Genomic DNA, 12,569 nt, shown 5'->3' with positions numbered 1-12,569 from the left:
CCTACAAATAAAATATTTTATCATATAAAATGAGCAGATATAAAAGAAGTAATAGCTGGAAAACCTAGAAGAAATGGAAAACTTCCTAGAAAAATACAACCTTCCAAGACTGACCCAGAAAGAAACAGAAAATCTAAACAGACCAATTAATAGCAATGAAATTGAAGCGGTAATCAAAAAACAACCCAAGAACAAAGCACCCGGGCCAGAAGGATTTACTGCGGAATTTTATCAGACATACAGAGAAGACATAATACCCATTCTCCTTCAAGTTTTCCAAAAAACAGAAGAGGAGGGAATACTCCAAAACTCATTCTATGAAGCCAGCATCACCTTAATACCAAAACCACACAAAGACCACACCAAAAAAGGAAATTACAGACCAATATCCCTGATGAACATAGATGCAAAAATACTCAACAAAATATTAGTAAACTGAGATAAAAAAATACATCAAGAGGATCACACATGATGACCAAGTGGGATTCATCTCAGGGATGCAAGGATGGTAGAACATTCAAAAATCCATTAACATGATCTACCACATAAACAAAAAGGACAAAAACCACATGATCATCTCCACAGACCCTGAAAAAGCATTAGACAAAATTCAAGATCCATTCATGATAAAAACTCTCAACAAAATGGGTATAGAGGGCAAGTACCTCAACATAATAAAGGTCATATGATAAACCCATAGCCAACATCATACTGAACAGCAAGAAACTAGAAGCTTTTCACCTAAAAGCGGGAACAAGACATGGATGCCCACTCTCCCTACTGTTATTCAACATAGTACTGGAGGTCCTAGCCATGGCAATTAGACAAAACAAAGAAATACAAGAAATCCAGATTGGTAAAGAAGAAGTCAAACTGTCACTATTTGCAGATGACATGATATTGTACATAAAAAACCCTAAAGACTCCACTCCAAAACTACTAGAACTAATATTGGAATTCAGCAAAGTTGCAGGATACAAAATTAATACACAGAAATCTGTGGCTTTCCTCTACACTAACAATGAACTAATAGAAAGAGAAATCAGGAAAACAATTCCATTCACAATTGCATCAAAAAGAATAAAATACCTAGGAATAAATGTAACCAAGGAAGTGAAAGACCTATACTCTGAAAACTACAAGACACTCTTGAGAGAAATTAAAGAGGACACTAACAAATGGAACGTCATCCCATGCTCTTGGCTAGAAAGAATTAATATTGTCAAAATGGCCATCCTGCCCAAAGCAATCTACAGATTCAATGCAATCCCTATCAAATTACCAACAGCATTCTTCAACAAACTCGAACAAATAGTTCAAAAATTCATATGGAACCACAAAAGACCCCAAATAGCCAAAGCAATCCTGAGAAGGAAGAATAAAGTGGGGGAGGATCTTGCTCCCCAACTTCATGCTCTACTACAAAGCCACAGTAATCAAGACAATTTGGTACTGGCACAAGAACAGAGCCACAGACCAGTGGAACAGAATAGAGACCCCAGATATTAATCCAAACATATATGGTCAACTAATATACGATAAAGGAGCCATGGACATATAATGGGAAAATGACAGCCTCTTTAAAAGTTGGTGTTGGCAAAACTGGACAGCTACATGTAAGAGAATGAAACTGGATCATTATCCAACCCCATACACAAAAGTAAATTCGAAATGGATCAAAGACCTGAATGTAAGTCATGAAACCATAAAACTCTTAGAAAAAAACATAGGCAAAAATCTCTTGGACATAAACATGAGTGACTTCTTAATGAACATATCTCCCTGGGCAAGGGAAACAAAAGCAAAAATGGGACTATATCAAGCTGAAAAGCTTCTGTACAGCAAAGGACACCACCAAGAGAACAAAAAAGGTATCCTACAGTATGGGAGAATATATTCATAAGCGACAGATCCGATAAAGGGTTGACATCCAAAACAGATAAAGAGCTCATGCACCTCAACAAACAAAAAGCAAATAATCCAATTAAAAAATGGGCAGAGGAGCTGAACAGACAGTGCTCCAAAGAAGAAATTCCGATTGCCAACAGGCACATGAAAAGATGCTCCACATCACTAGTCATCAGAGAAATGCAAATTAAAACCACAATGAGAAATCACCTCACACCAGTAAGGATCGCCACCATCCAAAAGACAAACAACAACAAATGTTGGCGAGGTTGTGGAGAAAGGGGAACCCTCCTACACACTGCTGGTGGGAATGTAAATTAGTTCAACCATTGTGGAAAGCAGTATGGAGGTTCCTCAAAAAGCTCGAAATAGAAATACCATTTGACCCAGGAATTCCACTTCTGGGAATTTACCCTAAGAAGGCAGCAGCCCAGTTTGAAAAGGACAGATGCACCCCTATGTTTATCACAGCACTATTCACAATAGCCAAGAAATGGCAACTAAGTGTCCATCAGTAGATGAATGGATAAAGAAGAGGTGGTACATATACACAATGGAATATTATTTAGCCATAAGAAGAAAACAAATCCTACCATTTGCAACAGCATGGATGGAGCTAGAGGGTATTATGCTCAGTGAAATAAGCCAGGCAGAGAAAGACAAGTACCAAATGATTTCACTCATATGTGGAGTATAAGAACAAAGAAAAAACTGAAGGAACAAAACAGCAGCAGACTCACAGAACCCAAGAATGGACTAACAGTTACCAAAGAGAAAGGGACTGGGGAGGATGAGTGGGAAAGGAGGGATAAGGGGGTAAGAAAGGGGGCATTAAGATTAACATGTATAATGTGGAGGGGGGCATGGGGAGGGCTGTGCAACACAGAGAAGACAGGTGGTGATTCTCTAGCATCTTACTACACTGATGGACAGTGACTGTAACAGGGTGTGTGTGTGGGACTTGGTGAAGGGGGGAGTCTCGTAAATATAATGTTCCTCATGTAATTCTAGATTGATGATACCAAAATAAAATAAAATAAAATAAAATAAAATAAAGAAGTAATAAACTTTTAAATCTATAAGAGATATGATATCAATATAGCATTAAAGTTTAAGATGATGGAATAAGCTAATGGCATTTTTAATTCCATCTAACGAGATGGTTTCATAAAGGTAGAAATTCAGCATGTCTTACACATATTGGTAGGATGATGCCTGCAGTTTTTACAAATAAAGATCACTTAGGATGTTGGGAGACATAAACTAAGTGGGTAGATAGAACAGCAAACAGAGAATCAGGCCCAACACACAAAACTGAAAATGAGAAACTGGAATCATAAATCCGAACCCAATGTAGGTATTAAATCATTTTGGTGTCCCAGATGAGTTAATTTTTTTTAAAGGTGAGTTGTTTTACTCAGAAATACAATAGAATTTACTGGTTTGCAATTTGGGCTGCAGAATTAGGCCTAGTTTTGAGGCCTCAGTTTGCAATTGTATTAGCCCTGTGACTTCAGGCACATTACTTCACCTTTCTAGGCCTTGGTTCTACCTTTTAGATGGGGATTGTAACAGCTCTGACCAGTAACTACTCTGTTTTTAAGAGGACCCTGTGTTTTGTTCATTCATCCATTTTGGAGACATGCCCTTCTCAGGAAGCTGTTAACTTCACCTCCTGGGGAGAAATGCTGATAATTCTAAGCCAATCACTGTGTTCTCATTCCTCTTGGCTAACAGATAGGCTTAGGCTTCCTTGAGTTTATGATTTAAATATGGCCAAAGCAGCATGAGGTGAGGTCTACAGGAAACCTGGAAAGGTTTTCCTGCCTCTAAAAATGGAGCACAGGTAGAAGTTATTCTCCTTCTGTGTCAGGACATTGGCATCTGCTTGTGAATTTCAGAACTTGCGGCAGGCTTTTTGGCACAATGCAGGGTGGGTCCAAGAGGAATTAAAATAGTGTAGTTTATAGAGGAGAAAGAAAAAATTGGAGCCCTGGATGATATAGCTTAGGTTGTTGAATTAACCAACCTAGAATGATGCTATCTCTAGACCTCTTATTATGTATGAAACATGTTTTCCTTCTTTTGGGAAAATAGACCATATTATCACCCAGAAAATTATATAAACAATTAATCTACTTAACTAAGTAGGTTAAGACAAAGTTTCATTTTGAATTGGATTTTCTGTTATTTGCAGCTAAAAACATTCTAGTTGACACATCATCTCTCAGGATTGTTTGGATTAAATTACGTTCATGCAGTGTGCAAATATAATTAAGTCATGCAAATACCAAGTTTATGTTGTGCTTTGCAGGCTTGTGGCAATTGCTCAACAAATGTTAACCATTAGTATTATCACATACGTCCTAATTTGGGTATACATGCTGTGAAAGGAAGACTAAGAGAAGCCCTTCTTTGAGAAAGGAAAATATGAAAAACAAAAGGAAATGTCTGGTGAAAAAAGGTTTTATTAAAGGGAAATGAGAAAGCAAAAATTCAAAACCAAGAGTACTTTAGGCAGGTATGTGGCCTGGTGAAATCCCTGCCCACCCCTGCCCCTCATTCTTTGCTAGGAGAAGCTAGAATGTGTGGAACAGGTACCACCTATCGAGTTACATAAACTACCTGCTTGTTCTCTAGGGGAGTTAGGACAAAGTGCTAGTGTGAATAAAATTGAATTGTGTTACATACTTAAAAAATTTTTATTTTGAAAAATATAGTGCCAAAGCAAGCACAACATCCATTATCTTCACCCAAATTCTCCAGTTGCTAACATACTACCATATTTACCTTTCTTTCTGATGCCCTTGCCCTCTCTGTGAGGCAGGCAGACAGGTTTTTTATTCTGGGAGTTGTCTGAAAGCAGGTTACAGACAAGGCCCTAGACTGAAACAAACGTTCTTTATACTTTCCTGAGGACAGTGGGTTACGTTTCTCTAGTACTTTGTTTGCAGACAGAGAAATACTTTGAGCTGTCAGTTTTATCCAGTGAGCTCCATTTACTCTTTCTGTGTGTGATTGAAGCTATGGCTCCTGCCCACCAGTCCAACTAAAGGGCTTAGGCTGGTTCTCCAGGACTACCCTGTCCTCTGCTGTATAAACTTGTTTCCTGCCCTACCTTGCATTCACTCAGTGTCATTAGCGCCTGCGGAGCTCCATTCCTTTCTTTTGGGCCTGGCTGAGCATTAATTTTGTTGCTGTTTTGTTTCCTCCCAGCATTGCTTTTTATTTGGGCAGGCGGATGGGAGTGTGACCATGTCAGCTCAGTCTTCCATGTGGCTGGAAGTATTCCTTTGGTAATTTATCCTTGTAATTCAATCTTGACAGAAAGGATTCCTTGTACTTAGCCTAAATTTTGAAGTTATTGTCATGGCATCAGTGGTGGAGGTAATAGGAATAATGGTAATAATGAGAGCTATTATAAGTTAAATACCTACTATTCTGATTTAATCTTTGTAACAAGTGCTAACAACCGCCAAGCTGCCGAGAATGAAATCTGCCCAGAACCAGGGCTCCAGCGGCTCAGGGCTCTTTCTCTCCATCTGACCATTCTGGACTTCTTTAACCCCAGCTTCCTTCATCTCCACACTCTTGTGCCTTCCAGTAAGCTAGCTATACTCTCTGGAACAATTTTTCCTGTCCTTTTGCTGAGCTATCTCCAACTCATCCATCTTGAGTTTAGACATTTTCTAAGAGAAAAAGACTTTTTATCATTTCTTCAGGTCAGTTTAGACCCCTCTGTCATGGTTCCACTATATTTTGTCCCACCTTTCGAATCACTCAACATGTTAGAAATTCATTTACTGTATGTATTCCCCACTACACTGCAAGTGTGATAAGGGCATGTCTATCTTATTCATTCAACAAATACTTCTGAAAGTCCACTGGAGATAAGACAAAAATCTCTATTCTAGTGGGGAGAGCTCAACAATAACAAAAAGAAGCAGTAAAATAAAATACCTTAGGTGGTGACAAATGCTATGGAGAAAATTAAACGAGGGAAGCAGAGAGAAGGAAAGGGAAGAGGGGTTAATGATTTTAAATTAGGTCAGAAATGACTTCCTTGAGGTGACATTTCAGCAAAAAACTCAAGATCGAGGTGGCAAGCCACATGGCTATCTAGGGGAAAACCATTCTGAAAAGACTAAGCAGGTATAAATGCTCAGGGGTAGAAGCCTTCCTGGGGTAGTTGAGGAGGTACAGCAAGGAGTTCAGGGTAGTCAGATCAAAGTAAGAGAAAATCAGGGAGCTAACAGAGGCCAGATTATACAGGGCCCTATGGGGACTTCGGCTTTTGCACAGAGAGGGAAGAGCAATTCGAGGGCTTTAGGTGTGAGTGTCCCACTCTGACCTGTTTCATCTGGGCCGCTCTAGCTGCTACGCTGAGACAAGGCAGTGGAGGAATAAGAGCTAAAGCAGGAAGACCAATAACCAGGTGGAAATGACTTGGACTTGGACTAGGGTGGTAGAGGTGGTTGGATTCTGGATGTCTTCTGAAGGAAGGAATGACGGATTCATTTCTGTGACAATGTGCCTGACACACCGTAGGTGCTCTATAAATACCTGTTGAAAGAGTGAGTAACTGACTACGAAGTTCATGATCTTAATCACTGCCTTATATTTCCTTTAGTAACAACCTCAGCGTAACTATTGGATTCTGGGTGGAGACGAATATATAGGAAGCCACTGCAGGATAATGGACGGAACAGGTGACTTAAAGTCTAAGAACTGGGTTTAAGTCTTGGTTTTGGCAAGTACAAATTGTACAATCCTGGGTAAGTTACTCAGTTTCTTTTTTTGACATCTCAGATGCAGATCTTCTCCAAGAGAAGATAAAAATAATATCTATATGTGGGGAAAATGCATTACAAATTATAAAATGCTCTACAAATCTCAGCTATCATTAAGGACCAGGCCATTAACAAGAAAATAGCCTTCATATTTTACTCCAAAATCATTTGATCTGTCTTTTCATAAAATCACTTATCCACTAGTGCCTTTGTTATATACAGGCACCAGAGCAGGGTAGGTAAGAGTTAGTTTCAAAATCAAGATCATTACAAAAAAATTCCTCAGCTTTCTCTTTCAGGTCTAATCACAATGATTCCTTAAACTTTTCATGTTCTATTTTTTAGGACTCTAAAGCTTCCCTTCAGAGATGAGAAGCATCAACAGGTAACACCTTGTCAACATATAACTACCTCATTTTTCTAACAGAATCTCCGGTCAATGATAAACTTTCAATTTCATCTTCCTATATTACAATCCTAAATTAATGTGAATATGGTGCATCTTACATTACATTTGAGCCAAATAATTGAAGTTACTACTTTGTAAAGTCTTGAGTTTGTTAAATCTTATTCCTTAATCAAAAGTTCTCCAAACCTCAGAGTTGAAATATGATGTTACCTGTTGTCCTGGATCATCTCTGCCTTTGTCACTTTTCTGTGCAGATTTAATAAAACCAGGTGGTAATGCAGGACCTATTATAGGCCTGAAAAATAAAAAGCACCTTTATCATTGTCCCTGACCCTAAAAAGCAATTTTCAGAATAAAAGTTCACAAAAATAATAAGCCAAGTAACAACAAATATTGAAAATAAGAATTTTACTTACTATATTCTTTTTACTTTGTAATCTAGTATTTTTCCACTTAGTATCTTAAAAAATATAATTTTTGCAATTTTACTTTCTACTCGTTAGTCAATGATAGGATACTGAACCAGTAATTCTCCATCTTTGTGGCAGTGGTATATACCCACTTCTAAACGAACTACATTAAATAAAAATGGTAACATTTTTAAAAAAAGACCTTGTTAGGAAGTAAAACCTTTGGAGATATTTTTCTACGTTGTGCCTTGGCCTTCAGTTTTCATATTCATTGTCTAATGACAAAAACCTTAGGGGCATTATAATTATAGTCAGAGCTACTTAAGTATAAATTGAGGGCTAAAGGCATATACAGCACATGCATGTAACAGATGTCTGCAGTTTATGGTTACATGTGCCCAGGGGGCATAAAAATCTAAACAGCCCTCACTAATAACTCAATTCAATAATGACGTGGAATTGTACAAGAGTGATAGTAATTCATGTGAAACCCACAGAAAAAGGAAAGGTGCTGTGCTACTAGGTTTCAACCAGTGTACTTCCTGTTTCCTTCAAAGAGCCCTGGTTGGTATTAATTAAGTCACTCCATTTATAAGTGAGCAACATAAGCCCAAGGACAACAAAACCCAGTAAGTGGCAGAGCTGGAATCTGAATTCTGGTCTACTTGATGTCAAAGTTCATTGTGTTTAAGCTGCTCTGCTGCCACACTTCTGAGGGAACTGACAGCAGTTCAAAAGGAGAACTACCTAAATTTTGCGTCTTAAAAGAGTAAGCCTTATTTTATGCAGGGAAAAAGTAAAAGAGAAAAGATTTTCTACTCTTTTGTACTTTTAAGCTTCTTTATCCTTTCTTTCGTACCAGTATTTTTTGCAGAGATGTCACTGTACCAGTATTACCAACCAAGGTGGCACTGAAGTCCTAAGCTGAATTTTCCAGGTTGCATTGTGTTCAGTTAGAGCCTCACAGACAGGCTTCCTAGTAGAGGAAAAACAGTACTGAGAGTCAGAAGGACTGGGTTCTGATCCTGGCCACTTAGTAACTTCCTGTCTTGGTTCCTAAAACCTCTCTGAGCCAGAACAATTTTGCTTAGGAAACATAGGGATTGTTTAGCACTGTTAGAAAGATCAAATAAGCTATCATTTATAAGCTGTGAGGAAGCACTACATGGCTTTTTTTCTGGGTACAATTTTTAGCTGATCTACAAATTCAGTTACAGCTCAATTTTCAGGCATTAGAGAATTTGTGAGATACAGTTATTGGCACATAAAATCTTAAAGCAGAGTAAAGGAATATATTCATGGCATGTTACAGCTGCCTAAAAGGCTTCTGCTTCCAATAAATGCTACTACCTGTTTATTTCACGTTTTTTATTATTGCCGAAATATAATTCTCAAGAAAGAAGTCACAATACATCTAATAATGTGTTTTCTTTAAAGGAATGTTAAATCCCAGTAGTCAGCACATTTTCTATAAAGGGCCAGATAGAAAATTTTAGGCTTTTTTTTTTCAGGTGTATAATATAATGATTAAATATCTGTCTGTATTTTATGAACTACTCATCAGTTAGTCTAATTAACATCCATCACCGCATGTAGTTACAAAATTCTTTTTCTTGTGATGAGAACTTTTACTTTTGTTTTTTAAAAAAAATTCTTTTATATTGAGGTACATACAATAAAGTGCACAAATCTTAGCATATAGCTTGATGAATTCTGACACATGTACACTCATGCAACCATTACCCAGATTGAGATATCAAATCTTCTAATTTTATTTTCCCCTTTACCTAGGAAATTTTAGGCTTTGAGGGTCACATTTGGCTCTCTGTAGCAAGTTATTTTTAATGACCCTTTAAAGATTACTCTTAGTTTGGGGGCCATAGAAAAACAGGCAGTCGATTATCTATCCCTATCACTTCTAAAAGGATGAAGGATATATAAAAATTGAAGCTGACAAATGTGATTGTAAACTTCGAATATAAAATGTACAACAGCCTTGTTCTTGCATATTGGTGTGTAGCATTATGAAGTATAAACAATTTGGTGTGCAATTTCATTTAAAAAAATATACAAATTGTACAATTCCAGAATGACAGGAATCAGTATTTACTATATACTCACTCTGTGCCAGGTACCATAAAAGGCACATGCATATACATACATACACCTGCATGTATGTAAATATGAAATCTTAATCATCACAACAGTTCTGCAAGGTATGTTATTTTATTTTATAGATTGCAAATTTGAGGTTCAGAGAAATTAGTCAAATGGTTTAATTTGGTGCACAAGGATTTGTTTCTTTTATCAACAAATAATTAAGAAAATGTCTGAATTTGAAGTCAAATACCAGGATTCTATCCCAGGTCTACCACTTACTATGTATAAACCTTATGTGTTTCAAAAAAGGGAAAAGAGGGATAATGTTCTACTCAGCCTACCACAAAACACTTTTGTATGTATCAATTAGGAAATACGGGAGTTTTTAAATAAATTATAAATGTTACAAACATGGAAATGATTATTTTCATTATAGGAACCAACTATTTTTCCCTGTGAATTTCAATGTTATAGAAATATGGAAGTTAAAAATGTATTTCAGACAACTCTTTAATGAATTAACAAACATTAATTGAAATACTTTGAAAAGACTGGCCTGAAATATTACAAATTATCACCTTGGAGGAGAATCATCCTGCTTTTTAAATCCAGGAGGAAGGGCTGGTCCAAAAAACCCTTCATCATCATCATCGTCTTGATTTCTCCTCTGTTTCCTGAAAATACAGTAATGTAAGTTTATTTGTATTTGCCAAATTTTTTTTCATGGAGAAATTCTGATTTTTAAAAGGGACATTCACTTAATTAGTTGTATAAATACTGAAACAATTAATTAATCTTGCCAAATAAGAAAAAATGGACAGTATAGATCTTAAATTAATCTCTTCCTGGAATTTGTTTTTGGCCTAAAATAGAGATCAAGTAATTCTTCACAGCAGTAATCTATCAATTTTCTGTGCTATTAAAGGTTCCACTCAATGAAGTGTCAAATAGTCTACTTGTCAAATGTGTGAGCAGAAAGTTTGACTTTGGCTTTTAATCTCACTTAGGAAGGGTTTTAAGTTGGTATTTCTGTCTCATAAACTTTGAAATACATCAAAAAAACCTTGCTACCCAATAATAAACAAAGATTTGACTTCTATTCACAGGGACCTATGTTGAGTAAGGCTAGGTTAGAAGGAAATTATTCATTTACTTCCACATAGCCATACACTGCATAAATAATTTTTAAAAGAAATTTCATGGCTAATTTAGAATAGTCACTTCAATAATACCTTAAGGAAATCCCTTATATAGGAACTTATTGAAATCCTAGATATATATATCCTCAGCTATGTACTACTACAATAAATTTCTATGTAAAGGTATACAGTGCATGAGGAAATGCCACATGAAATGTTTTCTTCCTGCACTGCATAAATGCAGATATGATATCCCCTTACTCGCTATCTATTCCAGCTGATGTACATTAGATTGGAAGGATGGTTAATCATGTAATTTAAGTCAGTGACTGACCTTGCAGTTGGGCCAGGGTCATCATCTTCAGATTCTTGATTTCCTTCTTCGTACAAAGAACTACTGTCTTCATCACTGTCTGATGACTCTGAATTACTGCTTTTATAATTAGGGGGCAGAGCTGGTCCTGCAACTAAAGAAAATTTCTCATGTATGTCATAACTAGCTACAACTGTTTCAATGAACCCCCTCACTGATATTTCACACTTCCTTTTCTGAAATTCACAGCACTACCTGGCTATCACTTATTATGGACCTTAATTTCATTTGCTCCTGTTTTGTGTGCAGTGGTCTTGTTTTTCCAACTACAGGAGGGCAGAAATCATGTCTTACACAGTATAACTATGAGAGCTACAAAAACTTTAATACCCACACTTATACCTATAACAGTAGTGTGTAATTTCCCTGACATCTGACCATGTTTTCAATGGTTGCAATTTTGGTTGGTGCAACTGCCGTAACAGTTTCATAACTTTTTCTTCTTACAGACAGCATATGGCAGATAATACCTAGGTCACTGAGCCAACCAAAAAACAAACCTGCTGTTTCATACTTTAATACACCAAAAATCAAAATTATTCATTCTGGCTTTTGACTGAGAACCATCACTTAAAAAAATATCTTTACTGGTATCTCAGTTTTCTTTGAGATGATTTTTCAAGTAGAAACTAAACTACAGTCACTCTAAGTTTTATTGCCTACTAGCAGAGACACAAGAAGAGAATGAGGCTACACTGGAAATGGGGTGACTGGGAGAGGGTAAGGGTTTTCTAGGCCCACTCACCACAATGATTTGCTCTCATTTACATCTCAGCAAAATTACAAATTTACTGCATGATGTCATGATGTCACATTGACACAACTGCTAATGTTGATCCTGAGCAGTAATGCTAAAACTACCACCACAGTTCCCAAGCATGGAAATGTATTTATCAGAATTGCCAAAAAATATTTAAAACATATGTATATATTTCTGGGCCCCTTCCCCAGAGATTCTGATCCAGCTGGCCTGATCTAGGATCTGAAAATCTGATTTTGCAAAGAGTTTCCCAGGTATGCTGGTCAGCCAATATTAGTAACAAAAAAAAATTAAAAATAATAAAAGAAAAATGACATGTTTTGAGTTCTGATGTGCTTTGCACTGTTTTAAGACATTCAAATTCATTAACCTATTTAATTCTGACAATACCCTATTAAGGAAGTACTACTAATTCTATCTTACAGTTGAGGAAATCAAGGCAGAGAAGAAAGTGATATGCCCAACTTCACACAATTAAGTTATGAAGCTGACAATATAAACAAGAGTCTGATTTCATAGCCTATATATACCCTTAACCACTATACTAGATAACATTCAACAAAGAGTTAACATTCACCCATCCAACAATTACTTACTGAGTAAATACTTCTAGAAAAACAACATAAAAAATAAAAAGGGTAACTGAATATGTGGAAGAGTAATTGTGAAGACAGAGGTCA

General features: G+C 36.7%; 1 protein-coding gene across 2 annotated transcripts in view; it reads right to left on the bottom strand.

The window, feature by feature from the left end:
- Window positions 1–12,569, bottom strand: part of GPALPP1 (GPALPP motifs containing 1) — a 38,510-nt gene that overhangs the window by 20,553 nt on the left and 5,388 nt on the right. For both annotated transcript variants that reach the window (XM_017661958.3, XM_037002074.2), the window contains exons 2-4: window positions 11,091–11,223; window positions 10,196–10,291; window positions 7,318–7,402 (exon numbers count right to left, since the gene is read on the bottom strand). In XM_017661958.3, the coding sequence (XP_017517447.1) occupies window positions 7,318–7,402; window positions 10,196–10,291; window positions 11,091–11,223 (314 nt within the window). The remainder of the gene's footprint in view (window positions 1–7,317; window positions 7,403–10,195; window positions 10,292–11,090; window positions 11,224–12,569) is intronic.

The sequence above is a fragment of the Manis javanica genome, chromosome 9 (assembly GCF_040802235.1).
Source record: "Manis javanica isolate MJ-LG chromosome 9, MJ_LKY, whole genome shotgun sequence".
NCBI lineage: Eukaryota > Metazoa > Chordata > Mammalia > Pholidota > Manidae > Manis > Manis javanica.
Note: the sequence above shows the minus strand (reverse complement) of the source record. Positions and strands in the feature narration are given on the sequence as shown.